Here is a 13073-nt window from a genome sequence, read left to right as displayed (position 1 = left end):
ATTCCTTTTGAAGGTGGTCTTCATTAGGGAATAATCCATAAAAATGTATGCATGAAGATACTTTCCCGATATACCTACCATAAAAGCAGTTCTGTCAACTGTATATCAAAACAGTAATCAAGGACCCTTGCTTCAGTAAGACCAGCCATTTGAGACTGATTTCTTGCCATGAGATACTGCAGCTCCAGTGCTGAGAAAGCTTTAGAAAAAAAATTTCTGAACCGATTCTTTGAGACTTATCTTGCAGTACAGCTTTCCCAGGAAGAGAAATTCCACCAGTGACAAAACCAGTTATATAGCCAAACTGCTCTGTAAGAAGTAGTTCGCCTTATGTTTAAAAATAAAATAAAAATCTCACCAGAAACAAAGTGCTGCATGCCATACAAAGACAGTGGACTTCTGTGATGGCATTATTTTGTGCAACTCTGTCTCTGCTTTTATTATCTGAAAAGTGTTCACGGAAAACAGAAGTCAATATGAACAAAAACCGGACCAGGTATGCAAGACTGTCATCTCTTCTGCAGCCCTGAGTTAGTGCTTGATGTAGAGAAATAAAAGCACTGGTTTGCCTTTGTATGGCAGGAGAATTACATTAATTTTAGGCAAAGGCCAAAGCCAGGAATGTCTCAAAAGGAATATATGGATTCTGGGTACACCATTCTTCCAAATTATCAGGTAACCTGAGGCTAAATGGTGCACCAAAACTTTTCATAGCCTTCTGTAAGGTCTAATGGGAAATTTTCCAAGCAGGAAAGAAAGATAGATTAGCTGACTTACCAGTAGTTTTACTGTTAAAACTGTTATTGTAAATGCCAGTAAAGCTGTTGGGAAGAGTCTGAAAGCATTTTTGAAGTCCTGTTGGAGTTGGCATGTAGTGTGATGTGAAACTCCTTCAATGACATTGCTCATTTTTACTGGGGTAACTCAAACCAGCAATAAACAGATAGAAAATATACCACTAATAATGAGTAAGACTGGGACAGGTTACCTATTGAACATCCAGCTAGGATCCTTGTATGATTATACAATTCTCAAAAAAAATTTTCTTGGTAGTGATGAATTCCAATGAAGATGAAGCTACAAAAGAGAAATTTGCCGGTAGTGGTAGTAGACATAAGTTCCAGAAAGCAAGTTACACTGAGGAATACATCAAAACTATACTGAGGGTACATCAAAAGGAAGACTTTGTTGGGTTAATTTGCCTAGAAAAGTGGTAATATTTCACTGCTCTCCCAAAAGACGGAGAAACAGTGTTCTCATTCAAAACAGATGAAATCAGGGAACCAAAGTATCTTTGTCTTTCTGAGAAGCAATACTGAAGTACATCACACATCTTTCTGAAGAATTGTATTTAAATAGTCCAATTGCCTATAGGGAAAGAGAAAAGAGGACTGCTTATGTCATCAATTCTGCACTAAAAATGAAGCCCAAAAATACCATAGGATGAATACAGTGAGAAGAAAGGGCATCTCTTACAGAAAACCTAGCCAAAGAACATCTTTTTGCACCTATCTTGTATACTTCCCTACAACTTGAGATTTACCAGACACCGATGTTTAAGAAAAGCCTGTTCATTGAACTATCTTAAAAATATGGTGCACTGTGGTGTAAGACAAAGCTTCAACTTCTAGCAGAGGAGAAGTGTTCCTACAGAGAAGGGCCTTGTTTGTAGTGAAGAGAACTGCAGGAGCAAAAGCAGCACCCCAGCTTGGAAGAGTATTGCCTATAAAGGCAATGTGATCAAAGCAGAAAGGGTCTTTTCCTTCCTTGCATTGTGACAGAGCTCCAGATGAAATCCTGATTGGAGTCAATGATCTGTTTCCAAAGGTACAAGAAAATGAGCAGTGGAAAAATATCCTGTTTTTTCTCAAGGCAATGCTCCTCATGCTGCACAAGGAATGTTCCTCTTCTGTGTTAACTCCATTTTGTTATTTCTAAGGTGGGGAAAAAAAATCTCTCCACATCCCTCCCATCTCTGCAGGCCATTTTCTTACATAGCAGCTAAAGGACTAGGGACAGAGTCACTTACAGACTCATGGATCATTAAGTTGGGCTGAGAATGTGCCAACATCTCCACTGAAGAGAGAAAGTTATTTTTGATCAGCCATTATTGGTGGTGCAACCAGAATACATGTGATACCAGTTGTGATCCAAAACTATATATGGAAAGACCATATAGTCCCCAAAAATCAGTGGAGTGCAGCAGCCCAAAGGAGCATGTGAATTTGGGTATATAATTAAAAAGCAAGAGGACTTGATATGTATCTGTTCTCCGAATCCGCACTTGAATTTCTGCAGCTCTCCAGCATCTGAATTTTTCACTTCAGACAACAGAAAACAAATTCTGCAATTAATTCTATCGTATATGGATGCCAAAACTCAATGAATGGAGCATATAAATTGGAATAAACTGGTGGGCTTTGTTCTGACTCTCTCCAGCCCTAAAACATCACCAATTATTTCTTGGCATTGCTACAGTTCTTTCCTCACCGATCACCCTGTTTGCCAAGCGAATTGCTGCCTCAACTGTGTTTTCTTCCACAACTTCATCGACCAAGCCCAGCTTCAGTGCTTCAGCTGCTGGAACGTGTCTTCCTGTGATAAAAAGAGAAATAAGGTGACTCGAGTGGGGCATGATGGGCAATTTCATTCTTTTCCATCTGATGGGCAATTTCATTCTTTTCCATCTGATGGGCAATTTCATTCTTTTCCATCTGATCAAATGACTTGTGTGTAGCTGGCTTAAATATGAGACATGCTCATTATCATGCATTACTAACTACATGCCCCTTTCTTAGCCCATTGTTAGTGGAAACAAGCTGAATTTCAACACAAGTAGCTACACAGGTAAAAAATTCATGTTTCTTAGACCAAGCTGGTGGTATGACTCAATGCCATGTTCTTACATACAGAGCAAAGCCAAGGGACAGTACTTCACCTGTAGTGATTATATCCAGAGCAGCCGGTACCCCAATCAGTCTGGGTAGTCGCTGAGTGCCTTCAGCACCTGGAAGTAACCCAATGGTGACCTCTGGTAAACCCATCCGTGCCTAAAACAGAGACAAATTCAACAACAAATCTTATTAGAAAGAGCGATAACTACAAACTGAGCAGAATAGAGAAAAGACAAGCAGACCTGATTCATGCATTGCTCCTCTCGGAAGCCTCAAAACTTCCACACAGAAACTTCATCCTTGCTTCTTGCCACGTAAGGCATTTAAGACAAAAATCCACTCAACCATTTCAAGATCTTGTGTACAAATGCACAGGAACAGCACCACTGTTCAGTGGATGTATGTGCGCTAGCACAGCACTGGAGGAGAGCTGTGGGGTCAACCAACCCTCCAGACTGACACATCCATAAACTAATACTTTTAAGCAGTTGTTAGCAAATGCTGGAGAGCACGGTGTGACTTAACTGTTACCTCCCTACTCTAATTCTTGGAAGTTTAGTAAAGGAAAATTGGTACTGAACCCTTCCCTAACCTTGGTGCAGTTGACATTTCGTAGGGTTATGGCAGAGAAGCCAGGGGCAGCAGGAAGGAGGGTCTTGTTCTCTCTTAAAAATCTATCTAGATTTTGTTGCCTTGTTTAAAAAAAAAAAAAAAAAAAAAATTACTTTGCACATTTCCCATTGAGCTCTTAAGAGATTTGGAGTCACTTTAAGACCACTACTTATGTCACCCACCTTAGGTGGCATATAGGGTGATGTAGAATACCTCTTTATGCTGTTACAGTGATCCACACTATCATGGATTCACACTGCAAAAGTGAGGGGATGGCCCTACCAGTGAAGAGTCTCTATAAGGAGACCTAATACTGCTAAAAGGTAGTTCAGCATTCCTGAATCTTGAAGGAGGGGATTCAAGAAAAAAACCCAACGGATCATTCTTTAAAAGACTTAACGCTGTCTTTTGGTCAGAGTGCTCCTTGAGGACCCAGAGCTCAAACCATAAATGCTCCATGCTAGCAGAGTTCAACTACCTATTGCAACCAGGCCACTAGCAGAAAGAAATGCAAAATTCACAGGGCTGGGGGAAAAAAAACCCAAATAAGTAAGAGTCATGCTGCATGAGCCAGTAAGATACAGCCATCTACATCATAATATAGATAATGACTACTAAGACCTAGGGCAAATTAACACTTGGTTAGTGAAGCTTCTACGTAGCCATCTTATTCTACTAGTTACTAACCAATTTTATATTTAGAAATGACTTGAAATTACTTATTTAGTAACACTTACGAAGGCATGTCAAGGGTTGTGTTGTAAGTGAAGAATGTCTGAGCACACAGACTTGTATGGTGTAGCTATAAAGCCCCACTCCTCTGGGTAGATGACCCTGGGAAAGGCATACTGTTCTTCAGGAGCAGTGTCCCACCCTGTCTGTGGCTGTATGTATATAGCTCCCATTGCCTTCACCAGCCTTTCTAGTTTCCAGCATGTTTTACCTTCACATGTGCAATCCGATAGTGACAGCCAAGTGCCACCTCCAGGCCTCCTCCCAAGGCAACGCCTTCAATGGCAGCCACCACAGGCTTCTCACTCCTTTCTATGAGAGAGATGATGGGGCCCAAGACAGAACCACGTCTCGTTGGAGAAGAAAACCCTCGAATGTCAGCTCCTGAGTTAGCACAAAGAAATTAAGAGGAATTAGTGGGCAAGGCAGTGATTGGAATGATCCTTCCCTCTGTGCCATTGAATATATTTGCTCGCAGATGATCAAGTCCTTGCAGAGCATGCTGCTGGCAGGAAAGTGGTTAACAGGAATGAACCACTTTTGGGACCACCTTCAAGAAACCCTGGTTGCTTGAGCCTGTTCAGAGAGCTCAGGGGAAGGCTGAGTACAAAAATACATAGTAACTGTAATGATCATGCAGTTACTACAGAAATTTGCAGACATTCTTGGTATAATTAAAAAAAAGCTGAGTCTGGAATAGTTAAGTGCAATTTACTACTAAGAAGCAATGTAGAGCTCCACAGAAATTCTCTAGCTTCCCAGGTCTCTACAACTGGAGATCTGTTATTTGGTACTGCCCCACCCCAGGTATGTTCCATACACTGAAGCAGTTGATGGTCCAGAGATTTTAGACAAAGCTCTGGAGAGTAAGGAGGCACCAGTACATTAGGGAGATGAGCAGCTGTCCCCTATTTGAGCATGAACATACCAGCTTGTTTCTGGCCTGGACAGTCCAGCTTGTCATGTGCCCCATCTCAAATGTGGCACAGCAGAATAGAAAAAGCCCACTGTCTTGTGGCCATTTCCAGCAAAATCAGGACTTTTATCAGCAGTGTTATGAGACAGAGAATTTTCATGCAGTGGGTGGAGAGTGTTTCCTCTTTTTCTTGGGGTATGTTTGAAGAAGTGTCTTACCTGCACTGAATTTCCCATTTTCACCACAAATCATAACAGCCTTCACTGAAGGATCTGCATCGGCTCTCTTCAGTCCATCCTCTAATGCCTGGAGAACTGTCAAACTGAAATTAGAGATTTGCTGAGTGACAATCAACTACATTACCCTTCCAAGAGGTGTTATAAACATGAAGTGTCCCAGTGAAAATGAGCTGTATATCCAAGCAGGTCTCTCCCTTAGCCCGTCTTCTGCCAGAGCCTCTCCGGGTGAACCCTTTTGTTAGTCTCCCTCTTACTCAATGGCAAATGCCAAAATCCAACAAGCTTATGACTGCTGACCTCTCATTCACTTCCTGAAGAGTCGTCTTCTGGCTATGACATTGCTGTTTCCTAAGCAAGCAGCACAGGGAAATGTTCTTTTGAAAACGTCTTTATGAATTAAACATTCAGATTTTCAGGAAAACAGTTTAGCATAACTTAAAAGTAATTAATGCTAAACCACTGGCAATCTAAGAACTTTTAAAAAAGGAAAGGAGCTCCAGGGATAAAAAGCTATCTTTCAGACACCTGACACAGAGCTGGTGCTGTGCTGATGATTATAATGCTTTCACTTTACAAAGATCTGTATATAAGTCCAGACTTAAACGTGCGTGGGATCCTGTTGAAGGGAATTTGGGCCTACAATACTATATAGAATGTCTTATTTTGTGTCATCTGAACATATTTCCACAGACACAAGCAGTAAATGTAGCCAACAAAGAATTAACAAGGAACTTCAAAATGGAACAGTAAAAGTATAAATAGTATTTTTACAAATCGGATATCAAAAAAAAAAAAAAATCTGACCTGACTGTATACCCACTTCGCATTTGAAGCTTTTAGAAGCTAATTTATGGATATGTGTGTGTAGATGAACATGGAGAGTCCAGTTTGTTTTAGGAGGCAGTGGCAATAAAGATGATAGTAGGTAAAAATAGAAGCATTAAGGCCTAACACTTTATTAATAGAAATATTAACACAAATGGTGTGTATATATAAAATAGATACTAAAATATATTCATATACACACACTTGTAAGTATATACATAGTTTGTGAGAGAGGCTTTTCTGTGTGCATATGTGTATGTACGCTACATACGTAAATATGCCTCTGATTCAGAAAACCTGAGCCACCAGCAGCTGGAGGAATACTCAAAGAAGTATCATACGTGCTCGCCTCATCCTTTCTACATACAGCTTCTGTTTGTGGACCTTCTCCAAACCGTAAGCCCAGCTTTACATGTAAGCTTGGTGGCTGATGCCCAGTGGAGAGGAGGAGTGTGAATTAGAAAGATCTGATAGAAAGACCTAATACCTACTCAGTTTGTGCATGTTTTTCAATATATTTCAGGGCATTTCATCTAAAAAGGAAGGTTGTAGATGAAAAATATATCACTGTACTCATGTGTAACACTTCTAAGTGTGTCCAGGGTGGGTGATCACATGTTTATATAAGGCAACAGCTTGCAGCATTGAAGTGGAAATCCATAGATTGAAAAGGAAAACCTGGGGAGCCCAAGAAGTTTCCTGCAAGCCAGTTGTGTCCTGCCAGCCAACCTCTGCACATTTCTCCGTCAAAGTCAAAAATTAAGAGAAGCTATCAGCAAAGTCTATTAATCAGGGCTGTTGGCTGAGGGGGGTCTCTGGGATCAGCTGCTGCCTGGGTAAGGCCATGCTATGCCAAAGGATCAGTGGGAGCCCTGAGACCTGGCAGCCAGAGACCAAGAGGAGTGTTATTTTTGGAGAGAGAACAGCCAGTTATGTACCAATTGCCTCATCCAGACATCAAAGACAGCTCTGAAGTCTGACATTAGTAATGGTTCTGAAAGCTGAAACTTTAAATGAGAATAATTTGGCTGTGACAAAGAAAAGCTATCAGGTGACTCTGTAAAGGTCCTTCCAGTGCATATAGTTCCGCGTAGCAGAATATGAAAGCCTTTCCAATTTTAATAAATGGTTCCATATTCTGTGGGGAAAAATGCATATCATTTTGTTTTTCATCTTGCTCCCTTCGGAAAGTCAAGTGCTGTGGCTGCTGCTATTTGAGGAGGACCCACAGGCTGCACCCAACGCTTGCTGCTCTTAGAGGTCTCTTTTTGCATCAGTGGAGAGCCGGGCCATAGAAATACCAAATTCACCTTGCGGCTGGAAGATTAAAGGGAAAACCATGATGAAATGTCATTACACTTCACAAACCATGGTGCAAAGAGGGGAAAAAAAATATGTACCAGGATTCCAAACAAATGTTAAATTACTGATTTGAAAATATTGTCTAGAAAAATGGCACAATTCTCTCAGAAACAGACAAGAAGCAATCGAAGCATTTCTGTGTCTGTTGCAGGCACATGATCAGCAAATGCAAAATGCCCATATTAAAGGTCTGTCTGCATTAAATGGAAAGGTTCAGGATTTTATGTAGGGAATTAGTTACAAGCGCTTACAACGACGTGCTCCTACCAGAAGAAAAATTAATCATCAAGGCTGCCACAAAATACCAGTTCAGTACCTACGTGACATGTATTAAGCCAACAGAACTATTTTTGCCAGAGAATAACTTGACTGTGTACTCCCATAAATATTTCTTCTCCCTCCACAGAATTTTTTCCCAGTGGGAATTTTTTTGTGGGACAAAAAGGAAGAAACATCATGACTTTTTGCGGTTTCTTGTTCTCCTAAGATGGAGCAATACGTTTGCCTCAGGATATGTTATAGTCCAACACGCAGGCTGCATTGCTTTGTAACTTGCAAATTATAACTGGTACTAAAAGATGTAATTTTAGATGAAAGCATCGTAGTGAAATGTATGAAAGCAAAACTATAAAAATACTCAAGAGTATCACAACTTCAAACAGCTAGAGCATTAAAGAAACAAAAAGTCACCATAATTTGCATAAGTATTTCATTACTGTGACAGCGTCATTCATTTAACAGTAACAATGCAAAAATTCACTCTGTGCATTCCAATCAATGCTTAATCCCATGCTATGTAGTCAACTCCACGACATGTACTACTTTGACTGCAAGAAAAGTGATTCTGCCAAGACGACTGTGTCATGTGTGTCAGAAACACACTGCAAGTGCACCCCAGGTTAAGGGAATAGTCTTGTAGGTGACCACACCAGGTTATTTCTATTTTGCATAAAATTCATTGCAGTGATGATGTGCTGGATTTGTGACACGGTTTTATTATTTACCTTAATAATTTCAGGTTTTAGCTAGGCTTGTAAATGTGAACTTTCATTTAAAAAAAAAAAAGGTAATTTAAGGGAATCCTGAAAATTTACTTAGTCACCTTTAAAGCAGGGAGACTCGAATCTAACAGTAGCAAAGGCTATTTATGGAAAACATGCAGGTCTGGTCCTTTCCCCTTTTACTTGCCCCAACATCCACAATCACACACGTTTTTCTTAGCATCCCTTATACACCTGCTGTCTGTGAATTTGCCCAATCCCTCTCTGATTCTGCTGATCCCATCTGCCTCCACAGGCTCCTGTGGCAGCAAGCTCTGCATTATCTGTTTTAAAACAATCTCCTGCTAGTTTAATAGAATGCCCCTAGTTCAACTGTTGTAGGATTTGTCAAAGGGTTATGCCTTTGATTTATTTACTACTTTTATGATTTTGTAAACCTTGACCTTATTCTTGCATGGCCTTTTCCTCTCCAAACTGGTAACACTCAGCTTTTTCAGTCCGCTTTCTTAACGCAGTGCGCCGTCCCTTGGATTATTTTGGTTGACCCTTTCTAGATTGTTCCTATATGCTGTTGCAAACGCAAAATCCATCCTGATGGTACCCAATATTTTCTGGGCTTTTTGGGCTGCCCTGGCACATCAAGCTGACGATTTCACAGACCTTGCAAAGGTAAGGATTCCTTCTCTCAGCTGTATCTGCCAGTTTTGAGCTTGGCATCTGGTAAGCTTGTCCTGGGTTATATTTTTTATTAAAGAACTTTTATCTATTTTTTGTTAGCATGCCTTGATCCACTCTTTATATTTTTTTTAGTCTGAATTTCCAGTTTTCCTCTCTCCTGTTGTGTTTTATGGGTTTTCTTGTTCTCGTTTGAGTAAGCATTCCACTTCTTAAAAAAAAAAATAAAAATCAAACTTTTCCCTCAGTCATCTTAGCCTTCTCATCAAGCCATATAGGGCTTTTAGCCGATCACTTGCTGGCTGAACAGTTTACCTGGGCTTCTAAATAAACTTAACCCCCCCCCCCCAAAAAAAAAAATCCCAAACCCAAACAAGAGCAATCCAGCCTCCACCTTTGTTGCAAGCTTCTTGCCTTTTGGACAGCTTCTTACAATGTTTTTGTTTGAACTAATTGCTGGCTATTGACATAATTCCCTTCTTGAAATTGAGTACTGGTGTGCTGGATTTACCTGGTCTGCTCTCTCTTGCCTCAGTGTCAGATCCAGATGTGTAGTAGTTGCTGTTACACAGTAGCTAATACAGCTTGAACAGAGTTATGTACATAAATTACAGCCAAATCCAGAACAGCATCCTTTCTGTGGGGTTTTAGAATAGTTGTTTTAGGAAGCAGACACTTACTGCATCCCAGAATTTTCTCTCTGCTTCTCACCGTGATGTGGTGCTGATCCAGTCCAACACAGGTAATCACACTCTCCCATCATTGCTACCTATCTGAAGTTGCAGCTTCTCTAATCTCCTTTAAGGTTTTCTGACCGTTATGGTGATCAGGGGTCAGAAGGACAATCCTAGCAGCCAGAAAGCTTTTTCCAATCATGACTGTTACGCTGTTATACTTTATATAATCCCACATGTACACTCCCCTACCCCATGTCCTACTCTATCATCCCTGCAGCTTTTCTGCACTTGTCAGCTCAAATGTTGAAATCCTTTTCCAAATCCTTCTTAATTTTCAGTGCCAACTGCCTGCCTCTGCTCATGAGGTGTGTCTGGTCCTTTCTCTTGCAAGCCTTGTCCGTTCCCCAAAATTTCCCAGTTCTTTGCATATCTAAATCCCTTCTTTCTATGTCATGTCTCATAAATGCAGATCTCTGAATACTAAACTTCTTACAAGGAAGAAAACACCCAAACCCAAACAAATCAAAGTCGGCACATGCCACCTCTGCTGGTGGAGAGAAAGATTAGCTTGAAGGGGAGTCTGTGTGTAGGAGCCAAATTTGCTGCCAGGCTCAAGTCAGCATACATTCCTCAGGAAAGCGCTGCCCAGGAGGTACCTGTACACCAGTGGATGGTGTCAGACAGGAGGAGCAAATCCCTACCCACCGGTGGCTTCTAAATTGCTGATGGCCAGGGCGATGACCTGGGAGCTGGGAACACAGCACTGCGTGCCAAATGTAATGGGGGGAGAGAAGTGAGGCTGGAGCAGAGCAGCGAAACCTCACCAGTCTTTAAAAAAGCATCTGTGCCTGCTGTGAAATTAAATTTTCAGGATTGCAGGAGATGGCTCCTGCCTGTAACTTTCGCTGCCGGCTGTCACCTAAGTAGTGAAACATTTCCAACAGCAATCACAAACCTGCTCCCCTATGGTCCAATATGTAAACTATGCAGAAGGAACACAGGAGGATCAGAGTGTGCTCTACCTTTCCGAGCTATAGCCAGGTCTCAGCTAAAAAAGTACCCCATGGCAAGTATGACATCATTATTGATCCCTACTAAAACACGTATTACCCTGACATGCGATCAAAGACCCCAGGCATGTCTCAAGCTGCAGTTTCACGGCAGCTTAACTGATTTAAATCCACGTTGTGCAGGCTCCCATCCTTCCCCATGTACTCCTACTCTGTCCCTCGTGCCAGCACTGCTCCTCCTGCCATGGCATGGGGAGCTGACACAGAGAGCTCAGCTGGCTGAAAAACCAACTCGCTGCTGTTTAGTCATATTTGCACCCCGAGAGGGCTCACTACTAGTCACAGGAGAGCAAAGGCTGTGAGGAACCATGGCCAGGTTGTGTTGCAGTGCTATGGAGCTCGTTAGGAGGAATGAGCCTGTATGGGTGAAGTAAGTACTCAGGTCTCGGGGGCCCTTGTGTTGTGGGGCTGTCAGCGGGTAAAAGAGTGTGGGCAGCACAATACAGGTGTGGGGGCAGTGAAGATACATCACCCAATGGAAACTGCCTTTTAAATGGACCTAAAGTGTTCTGCCAGGTCTTCTGCCTCCCTCCCGGGGCTGGGGGAGAGGACCACAACCACACCATCACTTGGTGTGTCAGAGCGGCACCCTGCTGCGAGGGCACTGCGGGGGTGACGAGTAAAAGGTAGTAGAGGCAGGGGGCTGTTGTGCAGGCACACGCAGTTGCTGTAGAAGGCAACTTTGGGTTTTATCAAGGACTTATAGAATCATACAATTGTCTACTTCTCAAAAGAGGCAGAGTTAAGGTTCCTTAAGCTCGTACCTGTAGCTCTGTATTTCGTACTTTTCGTGGTAAGGCTGGAAAGTTTACCGTGGGCACAGCCTGGAAGTTTTCCTAGGCTGTCCTTGGGCACAGGAGGTCCAAGGGATGTCTTGCACCTTGCAGTTCTGGGAGTCCTACGTGTCTAGTTCATCTAATCTTGTCACATCACTCCAAGTTTGTTTTCTCATGATAATTATCTGGGCATGTGCAAATGATCTTACTCCACTTTTAAACATGTTGCAACAAAAGCGTGAGCATTGCCAGTTACTGCAATTTAGCTTGTTGCAGAAGACCAGCAGGTTGTATTCCCTATTCGTGCTCTTACTTGTCTCTTTCAGCTTCTTTTTAACAAACTTTCTGGTTTAGAAGTCAAGTGTAGCTGCAGTAGATTTCTTTTGGCTTGTGAATATACACTTAATAGACACTATGGTCACTGTTACAGAAGAGCTCTTCAACTACAGCTGCTTAAGAAGGACCTATGCGGTACTTAGAACTAAATGAACTAAAATACACACCTTATAACAAATTATGTAAAGCCATATGACACTTCTGTCCTTTTCAAAACGCGTGAAAACCTAAAATTTCAGGGGCTCCTACACATTGGTGTTTGCCTTTGTTCTTCACTGGCTCGTGTTTGAGACCACCTGGGGTCTTTCCTGACCAAGATCAGTATTTAGAAGTCAATCCCTCACTCATTTTTAAAAGGCAAATGAACTGCCTTCGCTGTGGACAGCCCTGGCCGTGGTTCAGCGCCGGTGCCAGCTCTTCTCATGGAACCGCCTCCGGTCCCTCCAAAGCCCTTTGCCCCAACGCCCGGAGCGCCCAGGGACGTGCCAAGGCAGCGCTGTGGAGCCCGTGGGGCCTGCAACTCAACCCACACCAAATCTGAGGGAAAAAAGATGGTTTTCTGCTGTGCAATTTGTTGCTGGAAGCATCCTCTTGACGCTTAAAGGCTAGAAGGTGATGAGAAATACACGAAGTTTTTAAAAGGCTTCCAGGGGAAAGTGACAGCAAGTACAGATCGATGAGCCCGACACCTCTGCTGTGCAAAACAAAAACCCACTAAAAATTGTAATAAAAAGAAAAAGTCATGGAAAAAATCAGCATGTTTTTTGCAAAGGCTGGTGCAGGTGTTTGGAGAGGAACCTCAGCAGAGTCTCCTGTTGGGCAGCCTGCCCTGGGACCGGGAGGGTGTTCATAGGGGCAAGGGAGGGGATAAATGAGGCGAAAAGGAAGGAAATCGACGAATCCCCCACCCCGCTCCCCTCAGGGAGGCCAAGCGCCGCGGCCCGAGCCCGCCGCAGCC

General features: G+C 42.4%; 1 protein-coding gene across 1 annotated transcript in view; it reads right to left on the bottom strand.

Moving 5' to 3' along the window:
- The window catches only part of EHHADH (enoyl-CoA, hydratase/3-hydroxyacyl CoA dehydrogenase), a 71946-nt gene that overhangs the window by 12557 nt on the left and 46316 nt on the right, over positions 1-13073 (bottom strand). The window contains exons 3-6 of the mRNA XM_009887384.1: positions 5373-5476; positions 4450-4622; positions 2939-3050; positions 2491-2595 (exon numbers count right to left, since the gene is read on the bottom strand). Coding sequence (XP_009885686.1) covers positions 2491-2595; positions 2939-3050; positions 4450-4622; positions 5373-5476 — 494 coding nt within the window. The remainder of the gene's footprint in view (positions 1-2490; positions 2596-2938; positions 3051-4449; positions 4623-5372; positions 5477-13073) is intronic.

This window comes from Charadrius vociferus, unplaced genomic scaffold (assembly GCF_000708025.1).
Source record: "Charadrius vociferus isolate BGI_N301 unplaced genomic scaffold, ASM70802v2 scaffold406, whole genome shotgun sequence".
In the NCBI taxonomy this organism is placed as follows: Eukaryota; Metazoa; Chordata; class Aves; order Charadriiformes; family Charadriidae; genus Charadrius; species Charadrius vociferus.
This window is presented reverse-complemented; position numbering and strand designations above follow the sequence as displayed.